Source organism: Scatophagus argus, chromosome 16 (assembly GCF_020382885.2).
Source record: "Scatophagus argus isolate fScaArg1 chromosome 16, fScaArg1.pri, whole genome shotgun sequence".
NCBI classification, from domain to species: domain Eukaryota; kingdom Metazoa; phylum Chordata; class Actinopteri; family Scatophagidae; genus Scatophagus; species Scatophagus argus.
In genome coordinates, this window is record NC_058508.1 from 22,672,551 (window position 1) to 22,687,918 (window position 15,368).

Here is a 15,368-nt window from a genome sequence, read left to right on the forward strand (position 1 = left end):
ATTTTGAATCCTGCAGCGTTTACGTGCTCGTTGACTCTTCTTCAGTCGTCCTCTTTGTGTTTTCTGGTGCGTTTGCGCCACCTGCAGGTCAATTGAGCACCAAAACTTCTGTAATGATCTTTTTCATTTGCTCACACAAAATAAAAGTAAGCAAGTTTTTATTTGAATCTGATTCCTGAAAGAAAAAGACGCCATGTCGAAAAGTTTTTCACAGATTTCTTTATTCATCACCTTCATTCATCGTGGGGTGTGGTCAGGTGGGCGTGTCCTTTGGAGGAGGCGGGGTCACAGAGATCAATGAGATGATGTGTTCAGGTGCTGGAGTTTACATGCTGGTGTCTGAATTTAACCAGTAAAATGTCATTAGATTTTCTCACCTGACTAAATTTTTGACCCAAATGTTTTGATTTGATTTTTAGACCGTAGATATAGATTACATTTCTGAAATGATCTTTCTCGTTATTTTTGAACGCACCTCCACATAAACTCTCATGGTGGCCCAGGACAAAAAAAAAAGGACAAAACACATACAAGGACAAAAGCAAATATATTAATGTTTCCGTCTTTCATTTTGTCACTTAGTTTTATTATTTTCTGATTTTGGCTCATTTTCTTAAACATTTTTCATCAAAACAAAGCTAAAACCTGTTGGATTTGTCCTTCAGGGCCACCATAAGAAACAGAGCCTGAAATTTGTTCAGGGCGATCTCGTTGTCTTCCATCCTCCCTCCTGTCCTCATAATTCTTTTTCCTTTCCTGCCCTTCATTGTTTTCTCTCCTTCCCCTCTCTGTCTCCCCCTGGTGGTGGCGTTCAGTTTCTGCGTTGCTCTTGGTCTTTTCTTCGTTGTTTTTCTTTCTGTTTCTCCATCTTGTCCAGAGCTTTTCTCTCCTTCTCTGCTGCACTTTGGATTTCTTTGATGCGACGCTTCAGAGTGCTGCGATCAGACGAACTGAGCACGCCCAGACCCTGCAGAGGACCAGGACAGAGGACATCAGTCTCGACAGACAGCCGCTTCACTTTTAGCTGGCTTGAAGACTGAACAGTCGTCTGAACAGTCAAACTGCCCAGCGGTTCACAGAAAGGTGAGTCAACATGAGTCAATTTTTAGTCGCTGAGTTTGTATGTCATACTCAAGAACCACAGGAACCTTTTAGGATAAAATGCTGACTTCTTGTATAATCTTACAAAGTTGATGTTTGTATCCTTCAGTGGTAATTCACTGTAGTTTTTATTTTTTAAGTCCTGATGTCTCCCACACCTGACAAACTGAGCATGTTCAGACCCCACAACACACTCATCCTCACCTTCAGCTTGTTGCCGTCCAGCCGCAGCAGCTCCTGTCCATCGACGTCTCTCGCACTGAATTCTGGGACGTACTGCTCCATGTTGAGGCCTCTCAGCCACTGACAGACCTGCTGAGTTGTCCACGAAGACACGGGACAGGACGGGTCGTCAAAGGTCTGAGGAGGGAAGAGAGGAAGACGAGGATGAAGATGAACTCCAGTGTGAATGAAGCTAAAGTGTGTGTGTGTGTGTGTGTTACCTCGTCGGAGGACTGGGACAGGGTGTGATATGGATGGGAGGATCTGGAGGAGGAGTCGACAGGAGGAAAGGTGGAGGAGGAGGAGGTGTGAGGAGGAGAAAACTCCTCGCTGAGAGCCGACTCCTGCAGCAGGAGAGAAGAATCAGGATTAACTTTATTGTTCCACACCGTAGCAAACCTCACAAACTGCATTTTTGTCTTTTGGGACGTCTCAAAGAAGGAGAATTTGAAAGAGACATTCAGACGTCTTCCTCACAGTCTGCCCACCAGGGGGCGTTGACAGGTTCTAATGGATCCCTTATGTTCAGCCACATTTTTCTTACAGTCAGCAAAGCTCATTTTCGGAGTCAGACCAACAACATGTTAGTTCATGTTAACCAGAAAAGTGACTTCCTGTCTGCGGCTCTACTGAGATGTTAATCTGCAGCTTCCGGGTCGAAAGCAGACAACACGATGGAGAGGAGAGGTTTTTATTTCCGCTGAAGGCGGTCGGCTTATCATGTCCTCTGAGCAACTGAGAAGCTTCTGGCGATCCAGACTCATCTGAGCTGAATGTACGGCAGCCTGACAGCTAAGCATGGAGACGAGGCGGTTCGGTTCCCTACCTGGGACTGAGACTTGCGGGGTCTCGGCGAACTCAGCGGAGTGATTTTGGGGGAGCAGGGGGGAGTCCCGGAGGAGGAGAGCGACCCCCGTCCTTCAGTGAACCAGGAAAAGGAAACGAAGGATCCTGAGGACCGAGACGGACTCTCGGACGGCTCTCTGCGGACAGAGGACACAGAGTGCAGCAGGTCTTTGTTGTCCGTCTGTTGGTCGTGATAACATCTGGATGTATGGACTCACCTGCTGCCCACAGAGAGCCTGTTGGATTTGTCTTTCCTCACCCTGATGTAGGAGCGTCTGAGAGTCACCCTGATGGACAGACATGTTCAGAGTCATTCTGCTGATTGATCATTGACAGGAAACTGATCGATCAGCCACTGACTGATCAGATACTCTGAATGGAGAGAACTGCTGGAAACACGTCACATACTGACTACCTTCAGTGTCATTAGGCTGGTGAAGTGTGTGTGTGTGTGTCTCACCCGAGATCCAGAAAGCGTCTCTTGGTTTTCTTGTCAAAGATGACGGTTGGACTTCCAGGGTCAGCCGGACTCGTGTCCTGACTCGAATCAGAAACCAACACTGACACGCACACGGAGTCCTTAGTGTTTGTAATAACATGAAGTTCATATAAACACTGAAAGACTGCAGGACATGCAGAGTAACCATCAGGGACACACTAATGTGTGTTTCAGGTGTGTCTCAGGTGTGTGTACCTTCACTGTCGGGCCTTCTGCTCTTCCTCATGTAGACTCGTGAGCAGTCAGAGGAGGGGCAGGACCTGGAGGGCGAGCTGCTGGGGGTCACCAGTGCCTCCTGAGATGTGGCATTGGTCAGCTGGTGGTACCGCCCCCTCGGGGGAGTAGCCAGTGATGTTTCTTCATCCTCCGGAGAGCGACGTACCTGAGGAGCCAATGTGAAGCAGGTGATTTCCTTCATTTCTTCACTATTCTGGTTGTTGGTCTCTTCTTTTAGCATTGATTAGCATTAATATTCCCAACATGACATCCTGTGCTCTGATTGGTCTCACCAGTGATGTGTCGAAGGAGAAGGCGGGGCTTCGAGCTGACAACAGCGCATCAGGAGAGGGGGAGGCGCCTCGCATGGCCAGGTGGAGAGGTGAGCGAGTGGGGTGTAACGGGCTGTCCTGATAACACACACACAAACATGCAGACTTGTGACGTCAGGTGTGTGTCACCACACAGGAGACTGACATGAACCAGGTGCATTATGGGAACTGAACCAACTGCAGTCACAGCTGACTCTGTTACTGACTGCTAAACAAACATCGAACTGAACACAACAAAGCAGATAACCCATCAGAGAACCAGTAACAAGATTGAACGCACCCTCCTCTCCAGGCTGTCGTCTCCCTCCGTCGAGCTCACGCTGTCGCGGTAACGGGACCTGGAGGGGCGGTGCCTGCGAGCTTTGACGGACAGCTGGGCACGGCCCTTCTGGATGCTGTTGTCCAGCAGCTCAGTCTCAGGGATTGCCTCGTTCAGGTCTGAAACACCAACATACAGTCAATGCACAGATCCCGTCTGCAGGTTATTGATCCTGACTGATCAATAAGGGCTCTGATTGGTTGGTTACAGTTTGAGTCAAGCCCGCATTCTCTGTTTGTGTCCGTCCCCCGTGTGGTTGACCAGCAGCAGTGCTGATGGAGAGGACTGAGAGCTGTAGTGTCTCCGGTTGACATACAACCTCTTCAGGTCCCTCCCGCTGCTCTCCTCGGGGAGGGGCTGCCAGGCAGGACCTGGTCCTGTGCTGGTCCTTGCTGGTGAGTCTTTCCTGTTGTACCTGTTTTTTGTTTGAAGCCGGCCCAGCGGTCCCTGATTCTGCCTGCTTATCCTGAGACCCAGCCGGCGGGTCGCAGTGTTTAGAGGGGGACTCCTGCTTGTTTTATAAAGCGACCATCAGAAAAACACAGACGCAACGAGAGAATCCACTGACTCCAACTGTCAGAATCGCTGATTCCCATCACTCAGCACTCTGATAAACGATAACAATAAACCGGGTTAGGGTAGGACTTCACAAAGTGTTTCAAAGTGTTCATAAAGTGGGCTTCATAGTGTGGTTTTGTTGCCCTGAGTTGTGACTACAGGTCTTCCATGCAGCCTGGCAGGTGAAACTCAGGGCTCGCTGAGCTATTTGTCCTGAGTGACTGGGCTTAAATGAAGTCAGCTCCATGAGTTGGTCTTATTTTCAAAATAAGATTAAAACAGATAATCTGCTAATTTCTTTTCTGTCTTTTTGGACAAAATGTGGACATGATCTGAGTAAAATACGCCGTCTGTGTCTCCTCCCCCACACAAGGTGACAGTTTATTTCCCATAGGGGAGACGGGGGGGAGGTGAAAGAGATGGGTGGGATGGGGGTGAACCTAAAAGGAGGTGGAGGAAGCAAAGTAGAGGAGGAGAGACGTGGGAGGGGGGACATGAACATTTTGACTGAGACATACAGAGAGAGAGAAAACCGATTTAATAAAGGAGAGGATGGAGGGATGAGAGGCATTTAAGGGAGACAGAGGGGGAGGTGGGGGAGGGCCCAGGGGATAGAAGTAATTATATTGGGGGGGGGGGGGGGGTGGAGATGCAGTAGATGATATTAGAGGAGAGCAATGAGGAAAGGAGCAGAGAGGAAACGATGACGTGATCTCCACGTTCTCCACCGTTCATCAGTGCTGCCGCTCGCCCTTCAAACAAACCCAACAATTAAAACAAATAACAAGAAGAAGAAACTCCTGACACACAGGCAGACTGAAGCCACAGCCCTACGGAAAGCCCAAGAGGTCATTAATCATCTCCTTTGATGCAGTTTATTCCTCAGCTGGCAACCAGCAGGTGGCGCTTGTGAGCGCTGCTCTGTGCTGCTGACCAGGTTTTCAGTTTGTACTAAAACCACACAGTGAACACGTTTTCACAGGAGAAATCACTGAAAACATCATCAATACAGCTGATCAGTTACTGGTTGATGGCCTGATGGCTTCAGTTGTACCGCACGGGCTGCTGGAGCTTAATTTGGAAGAAATCTCTTCAACTGAAGCTGTCAGATCAGAGTAGTTCACTAAAAATACAACATGAACCTCTGAAATGTAGCATGAAAAGAAAATACGCAAGTACAAGTACCTAAAGTGTGTACTGGAGTGAGTGTACTTCATGTGTGTGTGTGTGTCTCACCAAACACGTTGTCTGTATCATCCAGGCTGGCAGACATGACTCAGCAGTTACTGTTCAGAGACAGGAAAGATGGAGTTTAAAGGAGCGTTCCAACATTTAATGAAACAGAGTCAGGGCGAGTTCAACAGAGAGACAGACAGACAGGCAGGCAGGCAGGCAGGCAGGCAGACAGGCAGACAGACAGACAGACGCAGAAGTAAGATTAAAAAATTAAAGCTACTGATTGATTACTAACGATTACTGTGTTCGGTTTGTTTCTGTCAGCACGATCAGCTGAGACTTTCACCTCAGGACTCATCCTGTCCTTACATCAGTCTGTGTTTTCTGCTGAATTCTTAATGAGGCTTTTCAGGGGTCAACCGCTCAGAGAGGCTGGGGGGGAGAAGGGGGGAGGGATTGCCTGTCGTCACAGAAACCAGGACCACTGAAATGCTTCACATCTTGCACAGATGAGGGGGAGGGGGAGTTGTGGGTGAGGAGGATGGCAGTAAAGCTGTGATCCATACAAACGTGCAGTTGTAACATTTAATTCTGCACTGAGGTGCTATATATCTATATATATAGATATATATATATATCTATATATATCAGTCTTTGCCTTCCAACTTCTGTGGAGAACAGATCAAAGTCAGGTGACCTTCGTTGTCATGGTATCAGAAATAATGCTAATCATTGTTACCACTGCGAAATGCTTGCAGTTCGGTCAGGTTGACTGAAAGATGACGTACCAGATTAAAGTTAAGTAGGTTACATCCATTAAACCAGCAGAGTACTGCTGTCTCCCCCTGCTGTCAGTGAGAGTAATTACACCAACACTGTCAGGACTTGTACTTCTGACATACTAGTTGCTGCGTTGCCACAGTTGCTCCCTCTTCCGCTCTGGAAATCTAACCTTTACTACATTAGTGTTGCTACTGGCATGCCAAGTCGGCAAATCACCACAGGGTTAGTCAACAGGACTGATTTTAAGGTGTGAAGTCGTGTTGTTTTACATGCAGACTGAAGCATCTGGGTTTGGAACCTGCAGATGTTGTAAAGACAACAGGAAGTCAGATATTGCTGTTTGTCAGCAGGTGGCGCCGCTGCAGTGACACACGGCTCACTAAGAGACAAACTGCTGCCGTCTCTGAGCTGCTAATAATTCATTCTGCACCCTCTGAATGGAGACGACTGGATGGACGTAAACTAACAGAGATGGAGCCTGTGAATATTCTCATTCATCCAGGTCATGGTTATCTCAAGGAAATTCAATCGAATGCAACTGGACTTAGTTATTTGTCATTTTCTCATCCAAGAGGCTTCATCAGTTCATGTTGTGTTGTGTAACAGAGATGGAACAAACAACTAAAGTTGGAGCCCACCGTTAACTCACTGACTCCATAGCCACATTATACTTCCTGTTCTCCCACATCCCCAAGGTATCACGGGAAATATAATTCAAAAACTTAGATTTCTCCCCAAACAAGAATGAGAAAAACAAAAAACTCAGACTGTTCTTCTGTGTAGCTGAGACTTGATTCAGTCTGAGTGGAAGCCCTAAAGAGTTCATCCTCACCTTCCTGTAAAACCAGTCAGTCAGTGAACACGAGGACACAAACATGATGAAGACAAATGAAGGAACAAGATGTAGCTGAGGGAGAGGCGGAGCGAAGTGGGAGGTGAGGAGGGAGGACAGAGAGAAGGTGGCAGGTAGCCCAGCAGAAAGGCCATCTGCTGCCTCACCCTGCAGCCTCTCTGTGAGCCGTCAACAGATGGACACTGTGGACATCCTGTCTTCAACAAAACCACCAAAGAAAAGGAAAAATAAAAGCCAAACCTCTGAGACACATTTCACTATTTCTGCTCAGTGTCACCATGACAAATGAACAGTCATCACTACAAAATACCAAAGTCAGCACCCAGTTAGTTTGTTTCACTCGATGACTACGTTCAATTAAAGTGAAAATTATGCCATCATATGAAAAGACTTGCCTGCCTCTCCTCCACTCCGCTAATGGACAACAGCACGCAACACCAGCTAACATTAGCTTCAAAATGGAACGGACTGGCACCCACCACAGCAGAGCCCAACAAAGTTCAAAGTTCAAACTAACATCACTGCAAAGCATGTGAAATATATCATGATGCTGTGGTTTTAGGTAGCAACTTTTAGCTTGCTTGCTAATGCACATGAATCACTAGCTAGACAACGCAGCAAAAGTCTGTTTTGACATCAGGTGATTCATACAGACTCTAAGCCTGGTCTGGCTCGTAGATCTTTTCACATTTGCATATGGCTTTGTCAGCTGAGGCTGGATCCATTTTTATTTATTAATCTATTTTTTATCTATTGTTTGTATGAAATTTTAAATTACTGTATGTTGCTATTTGGAGTAGTACTGCAAACTAAGTTTCATTGTGTTTTTTATGTGCAATGACATTCAACTCTCTTTTTATCTATCAGCGTAGCTAAGTTACAGCTAGTTGGCTAACCTTAGCTTAATTGCTAATGTTATTATGAGCAAAACACCATATGAATGTGTCACTACTCAGAGTGGATACAGTTAGCTAGCTTACTAAATTAATTCGCCAGCTCATGTGATCCACAATACAAAGTTATGTGTTATGACAGAGTTGATTTTAGCTGACAAGAAATGACGCAACAGTAAGCTAAGTGTTAGGTATTGTTTTCTACTGGTGATGCAATGCAGAGGCAGCTAACTCACCAACTGTCACCTAAGTTTAGCTGTGGTTGGCTGCACGGTGTGGCCCGGGTGTCGGTGGCTTTGTGCTGTCGGCTGGTTAGTGTTCTGTAGGTACAGTAAAAAGTCTGGGTTATTGGTTATTAGTGTCATTAAAAAGTGTTTTCATTTGGTGGCATTTGATATCTTGTTGAGCCACTTCGTGTGATGTCATTTCATGTTGTTTCATGCTGTAATGTTTAGTCTCATCTTACATATGTTTCATATGCATTTGTGTCACGTGATGCTCTCAACTGAAGAACATTCACAGCCTGTAGATGAGCCGACGTTCAGTGAACATTAAATTGATCTGTTAGCTGCTTCTCAGACTGGGTGGAGATGGTCTCTCTCTCACACACACACACACACACACACACACACACACACACTCCCGCACACACACACAGATCTAATGAGACAAACACACTGACAACAAAGCCCACAGCTCAGTCCCAGAGGACTGAAGCTCCAACAGGAAACTGCACCATCAGAGACACAGAGAAGGAAGATGTTTGACTGAAGAAGAGACATGAAAAGATGGTGGATGAAAAAGTGATGACAAGACAGAGGAGTGAAAAAAACGAGGAGAAAATGATGACAAACACCCAGAGGGGGAGGGAAGGGAGAGAGAGATGAGCTGAAATATCAGGCTGCTAAACCAAACCAAAACACCAACAAACATTCAGATAAACCCACCTTCCTGTCCCTCTCTCTCTGTCGGCTGTCATGGTACGTCACCCTCTGCCTCGCCACCAGCCGGTTAGTGGGGACTGCGGCTCCCAGGGTTCCACGGGGCTCCGCTCCAGGCCAGGCGACAGTCTGGGCTGCGGCTGGAGGATTGTGGGCTCTGTAGTTTCCCTTTCCAAGACTCGCAGGTTCGCCTCTCTGCCGGCTGAGCACTGGAGGATGGAGGCCCAGAGCGCAAATGCTGGCTCACCGCTACTCAGCAGAATACTGCAGCCTCCATCTGAAAGAACAGCACCAAGGACAGCTGAGACAGACTGAGAGAGGGGGAGGAGGAGGAAGAGCAGGAGGAGGAGGGGTAATGGAAGAGGATGGGAGGGCTGTGAATATGTGGGGAAGAGAAAAAGAGAGGATTGGCTAAAAGAAGGAGAGAGAGAGCAAGAGAATAAAAAGACAGACAAAGAGATGAAAGGTGATGGAGAGGGGGGAGGAGAGAAGGACCAGCACATGATTTAAAAAAGAGAAAATAAAATAATATAAAAAACTTATAAATATATATAAATTCTGTGTAAAATTAAATATATAAATGGAAAAAATACACATAAAAATAAAATAAGAAATAGCTACAAAAATACTAATGTAAAATGAGACATTTAATAACATACAAATTATACATATTGTACAAACAAGTGTAGTATCTGAAGATTAGTATGGTTAATGTTTTCCTGGGGCCCCTCAAGTCCTGATTAGAGAAGGGTCCCAAGTTCAAGGGTATATGGCATATAGGAAGAGGGTCTTTTCTCCACCTCTTTCTGTTGTAACATAGAACTGAGGTCCTTTGATAATTGACAGATGTCTTATTTCGTAACCAACAGCCAATCTGCATAAGCAGTTGATCAGAGATGTTTCAGCAGTGTGACCTTCATTTGGCCTGGATCCACTCACATGCATGTAATTGATGCTGGGTTGCTTTGTAATAAACTTCTTATACAAGCAAGACGGCGTCAGCAGAGATCTCCTTCGACATCTTCACATCATCGCCATCCAATATACAACACAAGCAAATCAATTACCAAGTTATGAAAAATGATTTTCAAAAAGATGAGGAGACTGAGGGGAGGAAGAAAAGACAAGGAGTGGCAGAGTAATAGTTATACATAATGAAAGAACCTGCAGCATGACAATAATCCAGGGCAGGATGAAGCCAATGGAGACTGAAGTGTAGCACAATGGATCTGGTCCTGTGGGCGCCCAGTCCCTCCATGGCCCTCCAGTCCACCTGACCTCCTGAAAACAGTAACAGTTAGACTCTTTTGTTGCAGTTTGATGAAGATGTGAGCAAGATCTCAGTTATGGCTCTTGTATTTAGCTACAATACTGGAAATTCTGGCCACAATAAAAGTGGTAGGACCAGGTCAACCTGCGCTGTGAACCACAGGGCCATGAGCTGTGGCAAGAACGTTAAATCCTAAAGCAACCGTAAAAGATGGCTAGCAAAGCTCTGCAACATCTTCAGAAGGAAGATGTCTCTCTTTTACACATATTTGTGTATGTGTAAAAGAGAGACAGGAAGTGTGTGGCCCTTATTTCTGACAACTGGTCCTCACCAAGGAGCCACTAGTGGACAAGCACAACAGCAGCCTTGTGTTCTCAGCTGAGGATGTGAACTCTTTTCTGCACCCTGAGCATCCAAGAGAAACACCAGGACCTCAAGCCATGCAAGGCCCTAGTAATCACACAACTCCCTTAATTGATGTATTGGTCTCATTAAAAACCAAAACTAGTAAAGTGGGCATGTCATGGTTTGAAGTGTCTGTTAGTTTCCTGTTTTATTTTGTAGATTTTCTCCCCTTGTGTCTTCTTTAGCTTTTTTAGAGATACAGAGAGGGAGAGAGACAGTGAGACTGGATTCGTGGATTCGTACAGAATCATAGAACCACCGACCACATTTACACTCTCCAAACACTTCTAGAAAAACATGTGAATCAAAATAAATCAAAAATATTTTCCTGCTTTACAGACTTTGAAAAAGCATTCGACTCAATCTTTCACAAGAGCCTTTGCTCCAATTATTACAAAGTGGAGTGGGAGGAAAAACCTACGACATCATCAAAACAATGTACCTTAACAATGAGTGTGCAGTCCAAATTGATGACAAACCAAAAGACTTCTTCTCCCAGAACCGAGGAGTAATGCAAGGAAATAGTCTTAGCCCAACAGTTTTCAACATCTACATAAACCAGTTAGCAAAAACATCAGATGAGTCGTCAGCTCCAGGCCTTCCCCTCAACACCACAGAGATCAAATGTCTCCTGTACGCAGACGACCTGGTGCTGCTGTCCAACTCAAAAGAGGGACTTCGACAGCTCCTAGACCACCTTCAGGAATTCTGTCAGACCTGAGCCCTGACAGTCAACATGAAGAAGACTAAGATCATGGTGCTCCAGAAAAGGCCCCAGAATGAGGGAAACAGACCCCAGTTCAGGCTGGGCCCAACCACCATAGAGCATAGAAACACATACACGTATCTAGGATTAAATATGACCTCTACAGGGAACCTCAGTGCAGCTGTAAACAAGCTGAGAGAAAAAGCAAGGAGGGCATTTTATGCAATCCGAAAATCTACTAAAATTAATATTCCAATTCCAATCTGGCTCAAAAGTTTCAAAATAGTAATCCAACCAATTGCACTATACAGTGGCACAATATGGGGTCCATTTGTCACACTGCGGTGAGGTCTTGTCTTGTTTTGGGTGTTTTATTTTGAAAAGTAACTCTCCTCTCGTTTCAGGCCACTTGCCCTTCCTCATGTGTCACCTGTCTGATTGTCTCGCCGATTAGCCGATGGTATCCACCTGTTCCCCATTACCTCCATGTGTTCAAATAGTCTGCGTTCCCCTTGTCTTGTGCCAGTGTGTTTCATCCGAGTACGTTCACCTCAGCCTCAGCCTCGACTATTGCCATGAGCATCTTTCCTTTTTGCCTCTGCTTCAGAGAGATTTTATGTTGTAAGTTTCTTAGAGCCTGCAGACATGACTCAGGGTGAACCTGTGGTGGTCTTCAAATATTCAAATACAAATTGTAAAACATGGAGGCTTCACAGAAGATCTCTACAATCAGCACATTTTGAGATTAGAGTCACCAGGTCAGTCTGAGACCACATGTGCAATCTGGTCCCAGTTGGCCCTCCTGTTCCTGAGTTCTGCTGCTGATTGATGGACAAGAAACAACATGATGTCATAATGAAGCTGATGATTGACCCCCAAAACCTAATCAGTTCATCTTTGAGTCCTGAGATATCAGATAACGAGAAAACATCACAATCACAATAAAATGTTCATAAACATTGGAGAAGTGCCTTGTGACCGGAGGGTCACTGGTTCAATTCCCCGTCGGACTGGCAGGAAAAAAATTGGGTGTGGTGGAGTGATAAATCAATACTCCCCCCTCCCTCCATTAGCTGGCCGATGTGCCCTTGAGCAAAACACTTAACCTCCCCCCCCCCAATTTGCTCCCCGGGCAACAAACAACAACAACAGTTAGCTACAGCAGGTGAAGCTAATTAGAGTCCACGAGATGTCATGTCAACATCTTCTGATGCTCATTTCTGATGGGGCTTTTCATTTGTATTTTGCATTAATCAGCTGGTGTTTTTCATATAATCATAGTGTAGTGAATATGCTGTTTATTCTGTCCTTCTCAGCCACCAGTCTACAAAGTGTGATTTCACTGCTGGACTGGCACAACAGTAATCATCTGAGCTTCATCTGAACTGTGTGGAACATGAATGTCCACACAAACTGTTAGCTGATATCTGAACGAGGGTTTGTCCACATTTAGACGTCAAAAAACAGCCGCTGAATTCTTTGATAAATGATGAAACAGTAAGAAGTGATCCTGAGAGAGACGTGACTAAACCTGTCCAGCTGATTAATATGCTCAGTCTCTTTCTTTTAATAACAAAAAACTGTTAACGGATTCTGTGTCAGATCTGAACCGATGCTGACTGACCCGCTCACGTTCTCTCTTTGCCTCCTTCAGGGTCTCAGAGACAATGCTGTTGTTATGGTAACCACGTCACCGCAGCAACTCGACCGACCGACCGACCGGACGTGTTTCCACCTCATCCAGTCTCATTCCTGCAGTGGCTTAACATCAGCATAAACATTAACCTCCCACTGTAACGCTGGCTAACACCCATCGGCTAAATGAGCCCAAACAGCTTGTTTTGTCCTGCAGTCAGGATGAAACCCACCAACTGAGACCAAGCACAGCTCACTGCTGTCACACTGATTCAGCTGTTTGAAGGATTACTCACATCAGGCCTCATGAAAGAACATTTTCACATTCAGTAGTTTCAAGTTAGACTCAATGTGAACTCACCAAACTGCACAAACCTGGAACAAATGATATATAAATATATCATCTAGGAGATTTCATTGTTTGCATTATCAAAGCCCTCAAAATGTCCATCCTTTGTGCATAATTTTGGTTCACAAAGATATTTTTAAACAGTAAGTGGTTCACGTTGCAGAGCTCCATGTCCTCAAAGCAGCTGGCCTGTCCAACATCCTGAGGTCCATAAAACCTCTCAGCACATTGAAGACGACCGTACGTACGTTTTTGTTATGTATGTCATTGTGGTTCATTATGGTGTCTAATTTAAATTCCAAATTCACCTGGAGGAAGTGTTATGATCACTGAACACCGAATGTTCCGCTAAAATAACAGAAATTCCCATAAATAACTTGTTTCTCCAGCTTAAGAACAAATCTGTTTATATGACCGATTCTGACTGATCCTGAATTCACACGTTCACATCTGACTCCACATCAGTGCGTATTTAGCAAAGTGTGCAAACCTGACAAGAACAAAACAAGACATGTTGCTTGTATTTGTGTATGTTTTAGCCTGTGCATGTGATCAATAAAAGCTTTGACTTGACTTGACTAACTAATTATGAATTCCTGCCATATAAATTCAAGTTTCCAGAGGATCTCATTTTAGAGTTTTATCCAAAGACAAAAGTGAAGCTGAATTCAGAGCGGATGTAAAACCATCACGCTCAATTTATTCATGGTTTAAACCAGGAATCTCAAACTGGTCCACAGGAGGGCCGCTGTGGCTGCAGGTTTTTGTGCCAACCAACCAAGAGCACACCGTTTGACCAATCAGCTGTCTGAAGACGGAGATCAGTTGATTAAATGAGTCAAGTCTGGTGTGCTGCTACTTGGTTGGAAAGAAAACCCGCAGCCACACCGGCCCTCCTGTGGACCAGTTTGAGATGCCTGGTTTAAAGGATTGTTAGTCAGCAAGATAAAAACACAAGGTGAACAACTGGCTTAAAGCAACTCTTTAATATTCATTTCATTTCATTTAATCAGAGATCATTCAATATCATTCAGTCAATTTCAGATGTTTTTTTAAATACATAACTGTCAGGTCTGTAAATCATAATTAATTTTGATTTCATATAAAAAAATGTATTAAGACTTCACTGCCATGAGGTAAAAGAGAGCCTGAACAAAAGCAGGGCTGTCCACATACTTTTGGCCTATTCACCTCTGTGGAAGTGCTGGCTGTACACATTTTCAGATGAGTAAACTGATGACAGATTGTTTGAACATTTAACTCATGTATTTTATTTTATACGTGTAAAAACAATACAATTTAAAAAGAAATGAAACCTACAAATTGACATCAGCAACACTAATAATGTATTATACATATACATAATAATGTGAAAAATGTTCACTCTGGTGATGAATGAACAATGGGTGTGTAAGCACATAGTTACTACTCATAGTGCCTTCTTGTGGCTGTACATGTTTGTGCCACACTTATGTATTCTGCTATATCCTACTTTAAATGTATTTTACTTTATCACAAACACACACTACGTCACAGCAGATGTGTGTTCAAGCCTTTTCACATAAAGTCACTTTGGTTCATGTCTCATGTATTCAACCAGCTTAGCTCTCACGTTAGAGCACAACTTGGTGTAAACCAGGGTGTAATTCTCACATTAGCCTAAACCCAATGTGTAAAACTGATACCAATAGTTTCAAAGGTCCTCCACGTGAAATATTGGACAGCAGTAGAACCAACCAAAGGATAAGTTTAGACTCATGATGTCACCATTAAAACATAGGAGACCCTTATTTACAAAAGTACTACAGAACAGAACAGTACAGTACATATTTTAAAGAGGTACCAGGGGTGGAGCACACTGTGTTTTCAGTCTTGAGGAGTGTTACTGAGGCTCATTTGTTGTGTTTCTCTTGCAGTTCACAATAAATTCTCTGCACCGGTTCTGCTGACTCTGCTCATCATTTCAAGACCACTGAGGCCTATTTTGGAAGACTTCAGCTTACACCTTCAGGAACTTAGTATTAGGTGCAAAATATACAACTAAAATGTTGGGATTATTTCCACTGATGATCAAAAGTTTTACAGGTTGTTGTACTTAACCCTTTTTCTATTTTTAAATATATTATGAGAGTTAAAATATTCAAATTGCCTGATCTTTTCTTCTGTGGTTTGTACAACACTTATCATTTTAATTATTGTTATTGTTACATTAAAGGTCAGGTAGTCTGACCTTTAATGTTTAAGACACTGCTTTTCATTTGTGA

The 15,368-nt window shown here is 44.4% G+C and overlaps 1 protein-coding gene and 1 long non-coding RNA gene across 3 annotated transcripts; one reads left to right on the forward strand and one right to left on the reverse strand.

The window, feature by feature from the left end:
* Positions 1 to 241: 241 nt before the first annotated feature.
* Positions 242 to 9,111, reverse strand: samd14 (sterile alpha motif domain containing 14). 2 transcript variants are annotated; one of them, XM_046416538.1, is made up of 12 exons: positions 8,746 to 9,111; positions 8,035 to 8,118; positions 5,330 to 5,379; positions 3,497 to 3,654; positions 3,178 to 3,294; positions 2,864 to 3,050; positions 2,630 to 2,729; positions 2,388 to 2,456; positions 2,150 to 2,306; positions 1,545 to 1,667; positions 1,306 to 1,461; positions 242 to 967 (listed from the first exon to the last, which is right to left on the reverse strand). In XM_046416538.1, exons 3-12 carry the CDS (start codon positions 5,364 to 5,366, stop codon positions 812 to 814), a joined length of 1,260 nt encoding a protein of 419 aa, XP_046272494.1. In that variant the 5' UTR covers positions 5,367 to 5,379; positions 8,035 to 8,118; positions 8,746 to 9,111; the 3' UTR covers positions 242 to 811. The 2 variants fall into 2 exon arrangements, with proteins under 2 accessions (XP_046272494.1, XP_046272493.1); XM_046416537.1 differs by lacking the exon at positions 8,035 to 8,118 and having other exon boundaries at positions 8,746 to 9,110.
* LOC124073960 lies at positions 868 to 13,521 on the forward strand. The gene is made up of 4 exons (XR_006845748.1): positions 868 to 1,083; positions 2,899 to 3,072; positions 3,181 to 3,266; positions 12,775 to 13,521. It is a non-coding gene; the product is annotated as an uncharacterized LOC124073960 (long non-coding RNA).
* Positions 13,522 to 15,368: the final 1,847 nt, after the last annotated feature.

Excerpts from the sequence above, each read along its gene's own strand:
- samd14 (XM_046416538.1), bottom strand. The coding sequence starts at position 5,366 with ATGTCTGCCAGCCTGGATGATACAGACAACGTGTTTG. Across the intron at positions 3,295-3,496 it reads ACGACAGCCTGGAGAGGAGG|GACAGCCCGTTACACCCCAC; the intron begins GTGCGTTCAATC and ends GTGTGTTATCAG. Across the intron at positions 968-1,305 it reads TGGACGGCAACAAGCTGAAG|GGTCTGGGCGTGCTCAGTTC; the intron begins GTGAGGATGAGT and ends GGTCCTCTGCAG.